Source organism: Phyllobates terribilis, unplaced genomic scaffold, assembly GCF_046119375.1.
Source record: "Phyllobates terribilis strain yellow unplaced genomic scaffold, ASM4611937v1 Scaffold_4__5_contigs__length_816908805, whole genome shotgun sequence".
Taxonomy (NCBI): domain Eukaryota; kingdom Metazoa; phylum Chordata; class Amphibia; order Anura; family Dendrobatidae; genus Phyllobates; species Phyllobates terribilis.
In genome coordinates this window covers 772058054-772071809 of record NW_027362764.1, presented here as the reverse complement: position 1 = coordinate 772071809, position 13756 = coordinate 772058054, and the positions used below count along the sequence as shown (strand labels likewise).

Here is a 13756-nt window from a genome sequence, read left to right as displayed (position 1 = left end):
TTGCTGTGACCACCTGCCTGTCCAGAGACTCTTGCCCGCTTACCTGGGAGCGCTCACCTGCTACCTGCCTGCTAGCCTACCTGGAGACTCTGCCGTCACTTGCTGTGACCACCTGCCCGTCCAGAGACTCTTGCCCGCTCACCTGGGAGCGTCCACCTGCTACCTGTCTGCTAGTCTACCCAGAGACTGTCCCTGTCACTTGCTGTGATGACCTGCCCGTCTTCCCTGGGAGCCACCCGCTTCCTTACAAGGACCGCCCCCTTGTAGAGTTGCTCAGAGGTTCCGCCTCCCAGACCCGTTACATAATGGCTACCAAAAATTTGGAGGAACTCCAATTCCCTTTGCAAGAGACATAGAGGTCGTAGGGCCTCCTGCAAAAATGCTCCTATTATTAGGAAGTGTGTCTCCCATACTATTTGCCTATGCAGTGAAGCAACGGCTGCCAAAAATTTGGAGGAACTCCAATTCCCCTTGCAAGAGACGTAAAGGTCAGAGGGCCTCCTGAAAAAAATGTTCCCATTATTAGGAAGTGTGTCTCCCATACTGTTTGCCTATGCAGTGAATGCAACGGCTGCCAAAAATTTGGAGGAACTCCAATTCCCTTTGCAAGAGACGTAGAGGTCAGAGGGCCTCCTGAAAACAATGTTCCCATTATTAGGAAGTGTGTCTCCGAGACTGTTTGCCTATGCAGTGAAGCAACGGCTGCCAAAAATTTGGAGGAACTCCAATTCCCCTTGCTAGAGACGTAGAGATCGGAGGGCCTCCTGAAAAAAATGCTCCCATTATTAGGAAGCGTGTCTCCCATACTGTTTGCCTATGGAGTGAAGCAACAGCTGCCAAAAATTTGGAGGAACTCCAATTCCCCTTGCAAGAGACGAAGAGATCAGAGGGCCGCCTGCAAAAAATGCTCCCATTATTAGGAAGTGTGTTTCCCATACTGTTTACCTATGGAGTGAAGCAACGGCTGCCAAAAATTTGGAGGAACTCCAACGCCCCTTGCAAGAAACGTAGATGTGTTGATATGGTACATATGGTGCTGATATGGTGTTGGAGGATGAGGATGCAGAGAAGGAGGAGGACAAGAGCAAATAGACAAAATCAGGAAGCGTATACCCTTGTCTGGGTGTGAAGACAGAGGTGCTTGGGAATAGAGTTAGACCTCCCAAAAAAAAGACACTGTATTTTAGTTTATGTTATGCTGCTATCATTCGGTGGTGTTGAGAAGTCTGGCCCAATCCAGCCCTTGTTCATTTTTATAAGAGTCAGCCTGTCAGCATTTTCAGTTGACAGGCGGATGCGCTTATCAGTTATAATTCCACCTGCTCTGACAAAATGCTAGCAGCAGAGCAGGCCAGGAACTCCAAGGTGTAGAGAGCCAGTTCATGCCACGTGTCCAGCTTGGATACCCAATAATTATAAGGCACTGAGGAATCACAGAGGATGTTGGTATGGTCGGCAAGGTACTCCCTCACCATCTCCTGAAACTTTCTTTCCTTGAGAGAATACCCCGCGCCTCAGGGCCTGTGCGATGGGAGGGTCTGAGAAAACTGTCCCAGAACTTTGACAGTGTTCCCCTGCCTCTTCTGGATTGAATTTGTGTCTCTCTTGCCTGTACTCCTTGATTGTCCAACGAACTGTGACCTCTGCCACCAGAGTTTTCAGATGGGAATTTTTGAAAAAAAATTCTGCAACAAGGGCCTTCTGGTACTGCCTCATTTTATTAGGCCTGTCCTGCAAGGGAATAAGAGACAGAAAGTTCTACTTGTTGCGTGGGTCTAGAAATGTCACCAACCAGTAATGACTGTGGCCCAAAATTTGGACAACGCGAGGGTAACGGGAAAGGCAGTATAACATAAACTCAGCCATATGTGCCAGACTGCAAAGAGGCAAGACTTCCGTGTCCTCACCAAGAGGACGACTGACCATGCTCTCCTCCTCATCCTCCTCCTCTTCCTCTTCCTCCCTGTCCTCAGGCCATCCACACTGAACAGACGGTATGACAGTTGTGCAGGTAGTACCGTCTATAGCCAGGAAACTAGCTCCTGTTCTTCCTCCTCCTCCTCTTCCTCATTGTCACCCAATCCACGTTGGGATGAGATGAGGCTGGGCTGTGTGTAATCACCCTGTATGGTTCCTTGCTCCATCTCATCGTGCTCTGCCTGCAATGCATCCTCTTTAATTGTGAGCAGAGAGCATTTCAGAAGACAGAGAAGCGGGATGGTGATGCTAATTATGGCGTCATCGCCGCTCATCATCTTGATGGAGTCCTCCAAGTTTTGGAGGATGGTACAAATGTCTGACATCCATGTCCACTCCTGAGGTTTTATGTGTGGAGTCTGAACTGAATACCTATGGCTTTGTTGATGCTATTAGTCAACAATTGCCTTCCTCTGCTCACAAATCCTTTCCAACATCTGCAATGTAGAGATTCAACGAGTGGGGACATCGCAGATCAGTCGGTGAGCTGTAAGCTGCAAATACTGCTGAAGCACGGCAAGGGCGGCGGAAACTGTGGCTGACTTTCAAAAATGGGCACACAGGTGGCGTACTTTGACAAGCAGATCCAACAGATCCAGGAAGGTTTTGAGAAACTGTTGAACCACAAGGTTAATCACATGGGCCAGGCATGGTACATGTGTGAGCTCGCCTCAGAGCTGCCACCAGATTCTGGCCATTGTCACACAGGACCATGCCTGTCTGTAGGGTCAGCGGTGTCATGAACAGATCTGCCTGCTCTTTCAGAGCTGTCCACAACTCTTCAACATTGTGCGGTTTGTCACCTAAGCATATTAGCTTCAGAACAGCCTGTTGCCTTTTGGCCAAGGCAGTGCTGCAGTGCTTCCAGCTTGTGACTGATCTGATGTGGTCATTTCGGAGATGGAGGCTGAAGAGGAGGAGGAGGTACAGGAGCTGTAGAATGTGGGGGCAACCCTAATTGACCCATGACCAGCAATCCTCGGCGTCAAGAGGACGTGTTCTATCCCAAGGTCCAACTGGGTCCCGGCTTCCACTATATTTACCCAGTGTGCCTTCAGCGAGATGTACCATCCCTGCCCACAGGCACTTGTCCACGTGTCCGTGGTTAGGTGGACTTTCCCAGTAACTGCATTGCTGAGGGCACGTCTAATGTTGTGGGACATGTGCTCGTGTAATGCGGGGACGGCACACCAGGAGAAATTGTGGTGGCTGAAGACCGAGTACCGAAATTCGCGAAATGTGTGAATTTAGTAGTGTTGACTGTGGGGCGTTGGCTGCGTATTTGCGCTTGCGTTCCAAGGACTGGGGTAGGGACAACATGCACTGGGACAAGGACATGGACTTGCTTGCTGATGGAGCTAGTTGAGAGTGTGCAACGACAGGTGCAGGGCGGAGACTTCTTGGCATGCGCCATGGACAGGGGATTGGTGTGCATGCACAACAGCAGAGCATGCAGTGGTGTCACTCTCAGACACTGTTACTGGACCCTGGGGTTCGGCCCACTAAGTCGGGTGCTTTGCTGCCATGTGCTGATCATGCTGGTGGTGGTCAGGCTGCTAGTTTTTCTACCCCTGCTGATGCTGGCCTGGCAGGTGGTGCAAATGGCCTTTTTTTGGATTATCTGCAGAGTCTTTAAAAAATAACCGGCAGTTATTTTTTAAAGGCTTCCGTTGTGTTGGTGTTACGAGGAACGCTTTCTTGCCTTGTGTCTGCGGCCACCACACTGCTTCTTCCTGCCTGTTGTGGTGCTACACCTCCCTCCCCCTGTGTGCTGCTGTCCTTGCTCTGTATGGCCCCTGCCAGGTTGGGTCAGTTACTATATCATCCACCACCTTGTCTTCCACTTCTGCACCCTGGTCCTCCTCCTGACTTTCTGGCAATTGTGTCTCATCATCATCATCATCATCCACCTCTTGTGACAGTAATTGCACTTTCCCACTGTGGCCTTCGTGTGACCTTGGCTGCTCCAATATTTGGGCATCACTACACGCATTCTCCTCTTGACTCGCTTGAAGCTGGTCGGGCGAGAGGCCCGAATCTTCAAATGGAAGAGTGAACAGCTCTTCTGAGTGTCCAATTGTGGGATCAGTTGTCTCCGTGCACTCGGAATTGTGGGAGGAAGGAGGATCAGGGTGAGGAATATGTGGCCCAGACTCACGGCTACTGAGACTTGACCGTGTGGAAGACAGGGTGGTGGTGGTGATGGCTATGTGATTGAAAGCATTATCTGCTATCCAACCAATAACCTAATGACACTGCTCTGTGTTCAATAGTGGTGTTCTGTGGTCCCCTAGTAATTGGGACAGGAAGGTCGAGCAACAAGATGTGGGTGTTTGCTGTGGCACAATTTCAGCTTGCTCACGGCCACGTCCTCGGCCTTTGCATGCACCATCACCATCACGTCCACTTCACTGTCCCTTGCCACTCACCTTGCCCATTTTTAATGGAGGACAATATTTTCCATGTTCACGAGAAATGGCTGATTTTGGAGTGCAGTTATATGTGATACGTCTGACAGAGAACCACGGTTTTAAATAGCAGGCCTGTAATTTGCTAATACTATTCTTCACAGAAAACTAGTATGAATAGCTTGACCGACACACTGCAACAAAATGAAAATGGAAGAAATGTCTGATTTTGGAACACTCTTATAGGTGTTATGTCTGACAGAGAACCACGGTTTTAAATAGCAGGCCTGTAATTTGCTAAGACTATTCTTCACAGACACCTAGTGTGAATCGCTTGACCGACACACTGCAACAGAATGGAAAAAGAGGCCAATATTTTCCACGTTCAGTTTAAATTTCTGGATTTTTATCGCTGAAATATGGAACAGATCTGGCTGTATTCTGCAGTTAGAACAAGCAAATGGAGTAGAAAAATTGTGTACTTTGGATTGCTTTTTAAGCAAATAACCAGGATTAAGATAACAAATATTTTTTCCTTGGCCCCTGATATCTGGGACTATGTCTACAAATATCTGTAAAAACAGCAGCAGCAGGAACGCTCAATGGACCCTCTTGCACTATATGCACTTCAGTCTGCCACATACACTGCCTGCCTGCCTAGCACTGATTATATGCAGCTGGATTAGTCCTCAGAAGGACTGTTAGTTCAGATGGATATATATATATATATATATGTTGTGGAATACCTATACTAATAGGACATTCAATGGACCCTCTTGTGCTGTATCATGCACTGCAGTCTGCAACATACACTGCCGACCTGCCTAGCACGGATTATATGCAGCTGGATTAGTCCTCAGAAGGACTGTTAGTTCAGATGGATATATATATATGTTGTGGAGTACCTATACTAACTGTCAAGAAGCAAATCTCTCCCTGACTCAGCAGCAGCTCTCCCTACTCTGCCTGGTTCCGGAGTAGACTGTGACGAGCATGGCGGCGCCAGGTCTGATATAGACCTGATGACGCCGTGCGGCCAGCTAATCACTGTAATGCCCACAACCAACATGGCTACGGCATTACAATATGTGGCAGGCAATCCCTGCATGTTCATTGGCTCTGTAAAGAGCGCCAAACATACAGGATGGGGACCCGAGCTCCCGCCGAGCAACCCCGGAAATACTTGCACAGTGATGCTCGGGCGAGTACCGAGCAGTGGCGAGCACGTTCTCTCATCACTAGTTATAACTGTTATAGTAAGCGTTCATTTAGCTCCAGGACTCACAGCTGTTTTATATTATTAGATAATGAAACAGCACCCACAGACCTGATGAGGCTGGTTTATTTACTTTATAAAGCTATAGCAGAATGGCTGTATAATTGCTTTTAAAAGTTTAAACTTAATCTCCATGCACCTCGCCTAATTGAAAGCTCCTCATTGTCCTTCTCCCTGCTGCTGTCTATCTTCCCTGCTGCTGCTGAATCTCCACCCACCTAGTCTGATAGACTGCTCCTCAGTGTCCCTCCTCCCTGCTGCTGAATCCCTCCCACCTACTCTGAATGACTACTCCTCAAGGTCCCTCTTCCCTGCTGCTGGTGAAATCTCACGCTGCTCAGTACAAGCTGCAGATGTTAGTCAGGCTGGATGAGCAAACGCTGAATACAATTAGTCTTATGAATTCTCTATAGCCGGACTCCAGAAATGCTAATTTTAATATCAGGAGTAAGCAGTCATTCTGTCATTTGATTTCGAAGTAAATACACTAGTTTCATCAGGTTTAAAACATCTATATAATAATGTAAGCATATTGTATTGTTCAATCTGGTAACAAAACCACTTTAATACACTTAAGGAGGTGGTCCGGCACCACTCTGTTCTACATTGGACAGGGCAGGTGCATGATACCTGCTCTTTGTGCATGCGTTATGGCAGATATTTGCTGATAAAGTGTTAACAGTGGCTGCGCTCATCTTCTGATGCGGATTTCAATGGCACCGGAGAACCCACTTTAAGTGCTTTTAAATATAATAATACTAAAGAAAATAAAACTATATATCCCCCATATCTGCATATCCCCTTCTGTCATATTCTGCCATCACATAGTGACCTGAAAAAAAGAAATCATTAAAATAATATTATATTTATCTCACATCACATGAAGATTTCCATTTAAAGCTGTTTTTTTTTAAACCTATAGTCCTTAAAGAGAACCTATCACCGGGACAAAAGTGTCCATTTTTTGCTCTTATTTTATTCCGGCCGCTCCCCTGTGTATTCTGCTTTTTTATTTTTAAATCCCCCATATGGTTAGAGAGTTAGGGGCCTTTTCATTCTGTGCTAATTTTTATGGTCTTTACCAATGGGGCGTGGCTTACAGGATCCTCTGGGGCGAGCCACATACACTTGGTAACCACCATAAAAATTGATACAAATTAAAAAAGTTTGAACCGTATGGAGGATTTAAGAAAAAAGAACCAAACCAAGCAGGAATAAATAAAAGTGAAATACTTGCCACTTTTTAACTTGTGACAGGTTCTCATATCCAGAAAGCTATCTTTCCCAGCTCCTCATACACAGAGCACTCCATCTATTGTGTATGGGGGTCTTTACAGGAACAGGGGTCAGGTCAGTGTCGGACTGGGTTGGCAAAGCCCTACCAGTAACATTGATTTTTGGGGCCCACTGTTCAGCTGCATGCAAAAATAACCTGATCCTAGTGCACAAATTTACTTTTGCTTCTATGTAATATTAATTTGGCTAGCTTGTTTGATTAATGATTGGAATATACTTTTTTCAGTAAATTGTAAATCAAATGTAACAGCACTGCTCATTAGCACTCTTTGACAGGGGCGGTCTACCGGAGGATTCTCCTGTTCTCCGACCGGCCAGTCCAAGCCTGGGTTAGGTGGTTTATTATCTGGTGATAACAGTATATATTTCATAAACCTATAATTCTACATTTAGTTGTACATTTGCTGCAGCAATGATCATGTTGTTGTGCCCCCTAGTGGTCATATAGATTTAGCAGATGTATGCTCGCATCACATTCGTCTCTGCACACCTGATTCCAGACATTCTACATGCTGTTTCATAATTTTCACAGGTCAGAAGATTTTCTGAAGCATTTTTCTACACTGAACATGAAAAACCCGCAGCTCTCACGCTTCAAGAAAACCTGTAAGTAGAGTAATACATTTACAGTATACGATGAGTATAATAATGGGTTGCGGACCCCTCTCCTACAAAAGTAGGTGAAATCTAGGGTTGCATTATGCCGCGTAAACCGCCTGAGCCCCCATCCACAATTGCCACTGAGGACTTATTAGGTGACAGTGGGGCCCTTGGGACCCTAAGACACCATCCTAGATGTAAATACCACCCAGCATTTTAAACATGTTAAATGCCACTGTCAATAGAGAAAGTTGCGTGTAAATAGTTTGACTCCCAATGTCAACCCATCGACTCCCCAGCTATGCTATCAGTTGCTGATGGGTTGATATCTATGGCAACTGGAGACCTAAAAATGGCCTCAAGATCTGCCATACACTACAACCTATCAGTTCCCGCTAAAGGCAAGGTCTAATAGGCTACCTTTCAATCAAAGACTAACTTTATCATTTAATGCACTGCACTACTTAAGTAGTGCAGTGTATTATCAATGCAATCAACTTTTCAATTTTTGTTTTTTCCTCCCCTTCTTCCAAGAGCCATAACTTTTTTAGTTTTCCATCAAAATAGCCATATGAGAGCTTGTATTTAGTGGGAAGAATTGTACTTTTGAACAACAACATTTATTTTACCATATAGTGCACTGGAAAACAAGAAACAAGAAAGAAAGTACGGTAAAATTGAATAAAAAGTCCAAAATTGTGTTTTACGTTTCTTACTTACCATGCTCACTATATAGCAAAACTGACCCACCCTTATGATTCTCCAGGTCAGATACCAAACATGTGTAGGTTCTTTTTTATTTAAGTGGTGAAAAAAATAGTCTGAAATTTGTATGGAAAAAAGTTTTTGCATTTGCTGTCATTTTCCGAGGCCCATAACGTCTCTATTTTTCGGGATATGGGGTCAGGTGATGGCTTATTTTTTTGTACCCCCCAAGCTGAGGTTTTTGGTGATACCCTTTTGGAGTTGATATGATGTTTTCATCGCCTCTTACTGCATTTTATTGCAATGTTCCGGCGACCAAAACTTTTTTTATGTTATAAGGTGAATAGTGTAAAGTTTGAAATGAAAAACAAAAAAACTGTGGCAGAATTGCTGTTTTGTTTTTAATCCTCCCCCCAAAAAATAAAATAAACTTACATGTAGCCCAAAATGTTGCCACTGACAAATACAACTCATTTCACAAAAACGAGCCCTCCTAAAGCTGCATCGACTGAATAGTAAAAAAGTTATGGATCCTGGAACGCGAACAAAAAAGTGACCAAAATAAAAAGGATCGTCCTAAAAGCCAAAACTGGCAGAGGCAGAAAGGGTGGAAGACCTTCAATTTTTCTACGCAGATGATTATAGGATCACATCAACTGTTCTAGATACATTTAGGGCCTGATTCATCATTGCATTTCCGCCAGTTTTTTTTGCCTTGGATACCTCTCAATTAGTGACTTTCTGATCTACACCAAATTCATCAAACGATTCGCCCGATTTTTTTGTGGCTCCGTTTTCTGATTTTAACATGATTATGACTTTTCCAGATGATTTAAACTGAATAATGAAATGCGACTTTTTCAAAAAGTTGCAATATTTACGCAACTCTACTCCATTCTCCCTGGAGTGATTTTATGTACGCCAGCTAAAAAGTCACATTTCTTTGAGGCATTTTAAAAAAACTTGCCACTTTTCACACTAAAAATTCACAAAAATCAGTTAAAAACATAAAAAAAAGTAAATGTGGAGCACAAAAATCACAAATCGAGTGCACCGTCTTGAGGGGTTTGACTCAAAAAATGTCAGTGAAGACCACAAGTCCAAAAAGAAAAACCTCCTCAAATGATGAACAGGCCCCTCAAATTCTAGATAATGTTGCCCGTCTCTGCACGCTTCACCATTGCATTTCCGCCTTTTTTGCGTAAATATCTCTCAATTACTGTTTTTTGTTTTTTTTATTCAAGTTATCTTTATCCGTTGTTTTGGGAAAGGGTAACAATACACAAGGGCACCAGGAGTCAATTACTGATTTTTTTAATTAACAACAAATTCATTAAACATTTTATACCTTTTTTCAAGTTGTCATTTGTGGTTTACTATTTTTCTGATTTTTACATTCATGTCGGTTTTCCAGATGTTTTCGATTAAAAAAACAAAACTTTTTTTAAAAAAAGTTGAAAATTTGGCACAACTATCCTCCAGCTCCGCCCTGCAGTGATTTTATGTACGGCAGTTAAGTCACATTTTTTTTTGAGTCGTTTTATAAAATGTTAAACTTAAAAAGTTCCAAAAAAGGTTAAAGGCAGAAATAAAGATAATTTTGTTTTTTTTTGCGGGAAATTTATGAACCGCGTGCTCTATTCTGATGAATTTGGGCGCAAAAAAAATTGTCAAAAACTACAACTCAAAAAACAAAACTGACTTAAAAAAACCTGCAAATTATGAATTGGGTCCTTTTTCTGTTTTGGATGGTTCATTTGCCTTTGTTTTCAGTTACAAATGAGAAATCGTTCAGGTTATTTGGGGCAAACCCCATCCTAGGATTGTAATTGACACCCTGAAAATGCTTGTGGGTTGGGTTACCCTTGTAATGTCCAACCTATGCTTAAACAATCTTAACATGTGATTGGTATTGGAGGCCATGAAATTGGAAGGTACTAGGAGGGAGTGTACCCCTTCTCTAAGTGTGCATCTTAAAGGGGTATTTTCATCATATAAATTGATGGCACCCCATTAGGATATGCCATCACTTCATGATCAGCAGATGTTTAACACTCATCGAATCAAGTTTGGCATCTTGAGTTAGTGTCACATTATACCTTTACCCCCATCGAGGACTGAAGAGTTGATATTTACTTCTACAACTATTTTGGTTGTTCCCTACTTTTTATTATATTTAAAAATGGATCCATGGTGGGTTTTATAATAAAATAAAACAAGTACGCCCCTATCAAACCCCCCACTGCTCCTCAGTACCCCTGCTGGCATTCTCTGCCGATCTCCTTGCTTCCACTTTTAATGGGAGATGTCGGATTGGCTGCTGAAGTCATGTTCCTCCCAAACTAAAAGAAGGGACTGTTTCTTCTGGTTTAGATGGAGCATGGCCAATGCAGCCAATCAGTGAGTGGCCAGTGATTGGCTGCAGTGGAGTGACTGGCTGCAGTGGTCACCTGACACAACTTACCAGAAGAGAGAGCTAAGAGACTGGAAAGGGACATCGGCATCAGTACCGGTGTAACAGGCCAGATTAACCCCCTGCCCATAATATACCTGGGGTTAAAGTGGCCTAGGCCAGTTTATACCCCTCTGGGCCAGAATATACCTTGGATATATTATGGCTTAGGTCAAACTATACCCTGGGGAATAAATTGGCCTAGGCCAGATTATACCCCTCCGGGCCAGAATATACCCCAGCTGCTGTAGATCAGATTTTTCAGGCTTTTGAGAACCATTGAGTGATATACTCAATAACAGGGCCCCAGGCAGCACACAGGGACCCCAGGCTGCACAAGGGGGGGCAGAGACAGCACACAGGGCCCCAGACAGTGCACAGGGGGGTAGAGACAGCACGCAAGGGGGGGAGAGACAGCGCGGAAGGGGGGGGGAGATACAGCGCGCAGGGCCCCTGTGTCCTGTCTTTGCCTCCCTGTGCGCTGTCTCTGCCCCCCTGTGCGCTGTCTGGGACCCCTTGTGCACTGTTTGGGACCCCCTGTGTGATGTCTGGGGCCCCGTTCTTGAGTATATCACTCAATCCTGTGCGATGTCTGGGGCCCCTGTGCGATGTGTGATGTCTGGGGCCCCTGTGTGATGTCTGGGGCACCTGTGCGATGTCTGGGGCCCCTGTGCGATGTGTGATGTCTGGGGCCCCTGTGTGATGTCTGGGGCACCTGTGCGATGTCTGGGGCCCCGTTCTTGAGTATATTAAAGATTAAAGTATATTAAAGATCAGATTTGTCACGTTTAAGAGCACCATTGAGTGATATACTCAAGAATTACATAATTTTTCAACATTTTATTGTTTAAAACTCTAAACACACAGACTTGTTTTACTTCAGCCAGAAAACCTTGATGGTTCATAAAAAACTTGACTGTTCAGGATATAATAAAAGTCATAACATTCTGAAACTTCACCTTATAAAGGTACCTTTACATGGGGCGATTATTGGTTCCAGAGAGGCTTTCGGCCGATAATCGTACACATGGCTGGTGACAGGACGCTACAATATAAACCTTTAAAGGTAAAACACTGATATCAACATTAACCGCTTCCCGACCGCCCACTGTAGATAAACGTCCGCGCTGCCTGGGCTCTGTGCAGCGCGGACGTTTAAAAACGGTGGGTGGTCTCGCAGTGCTCAGGACCCCCAGGGTCCTGCAAGCGCTGTGAGAGCGGTGCAGAGCATTAGCTCTGACAGGGAACATCATCGGGACCTGATTGGATCAGGTCCCAGTGATGTTAACCCTTTGCGATCTATAGTTATTGCGGCATATAGAAGACAGCAGGAGGAGAGGGGGTCGTCCACTTACCTCTCCGACGACCCCTTGATTGCTTTCAGGACCTGGCGTTGCTATGGCAGCTGGAGGTCACATGACCGCCTCCAGCTCTGCCATATATGGTGTCCTTCCTGTCTGGCTTCAGCCTGTAGCTGATGCCAGACAGGAGACTGTGAAACAGTCAGTGAAGATCTCATATAATATAATACATGTCTATTACATTACATGAGATCAGGGATCAGAAAAATAAAAATTAATGTCCCATACAGGGACTAAGTAAAAATGTAAAAAAAAGTAAAAAAAAAATGTTTTGAAACTGTTAAAAAAAAATACAAAATAAATCAAAATAAATAAATAAAATATTAAACCGATAAATCCATATATTTATGCAAAAATAAAAAAAGTACACATATTTGGTATTGCCGCGTCCGAAACAACCCGAGCTATAAAACTGTCACACTAATTAACTCCTTATGTGTACACCGTATTAAAAATAAATAAAAAACGGAGCAAAAAACTATGCTTTTTCCTCATATCGCCAAACAAAAAGTGGAAAAAAATGCGATCAAAAAGCAAAATGGAAATAGAAATGGTACCGCTGAAAACGTCATCTTGTTCCGCAAAAATCAAGCCGCTATACAGCTCCATCAGCCAAAAAATAAAAAAGTTATACCTCTCAGAATAAAGCAATGCAAAAAAAATATTTTTTCTATAAAATTGTTTTATTGTGTAAAAGCGCCAAAACATAAAAAAAATACAGTAAGTGTAGTATCTCTGTAAACGTACTGACCCGAAGAATAACGCTGCCTGATCACTTTTACCACACGCAGAACGGCATAAAAAAAAACTCAAAAAACAATTCCTGAATTGTTGGTTTTTATTAATTTTACCTCCCAAAAAACGGAATAGAAAGCGATCAAAAAATGTCACGTACCCACAAATGGTACCAATAAAAATGTCAACTCGTCCCGCAAAAAACAAGACATCACATGACTCTGTCGGCCGAAATATGGAAAAATTATAGCTCTCAAAATATGGCGATGCAAAAACTAGATTTTGCAAAAAAAAAGCGTCTCTTAGTGTGTGACAGCTGTCAGTCATAAAAACCCGATATAAATCTGGTATCTCTGTAATCGCACCGACCCGAAGAATAAAGTAATCTAATCAGTTATATCACACTAGGAACGGAGTAGAAAATAAATAAAGCCAATTCTTCACCTGCTACTGATTTGTTTATTATGTCTCCCAAAGATCGCAGTATGGCTCGGCACACATTTATCCTGCGCTCTGCGCTGAGCACTTACGCCAGAGTTTCCATGTAAATCTCTGAAATATGTGATTCAGCCGGAACCCATGACGGAAGATTCCCTGTAATGAGGCAGATATAGGCCACTGTGGATGCCGTCTGGCCTGTGATCCCACGGTGTCATTTGTTTTAGGCGTGCATAAAAGTGCGGTTGGCCACAGTTTTGTGCACTTCTGAAAAAAAGGACACCACTAAACAGAGGCCAGACGGAGTCCAGAGTAACTCTGCTGCCTCATTACAGTGAATGGATCCCGCAGGGGTTTCATCTGAATTACATCACTTGGAAATTTAGATGGAAACCCCGATGTAAGTGCTCAGCCTAGAGCGCCGGATAAATGTTACGTAAAATGTTCCCAATAAAAGCTTCAACTCAGTCCTCAAAAAAAGCTAGTCCCCACTCAGGTCCGTCATCTG

At 43.9% G+C, this 13756-nt stretch overlaps 1 protein-coding gene across 1 annotated transcript in view; it reads left to right on the top strand.

The window, feature by feature from the left end:
- Positions 1-13756, top strand: part of FAM135B (family with sequence similarity 135 member B) — a 337247-nt gene that overhangs the window by 260059 nt on the left and 63432 nt on the right. The window contains exon 11 of the mRNA XM_073679922.1: positions 7490-7563. Within this exon, the coding sequence (XP_073536023.1) occupies positions 7490-7563 (74 nt within the window). The remainder of the gene's footprint in view (positions 1-7489; positions 7564-13756) is intronic.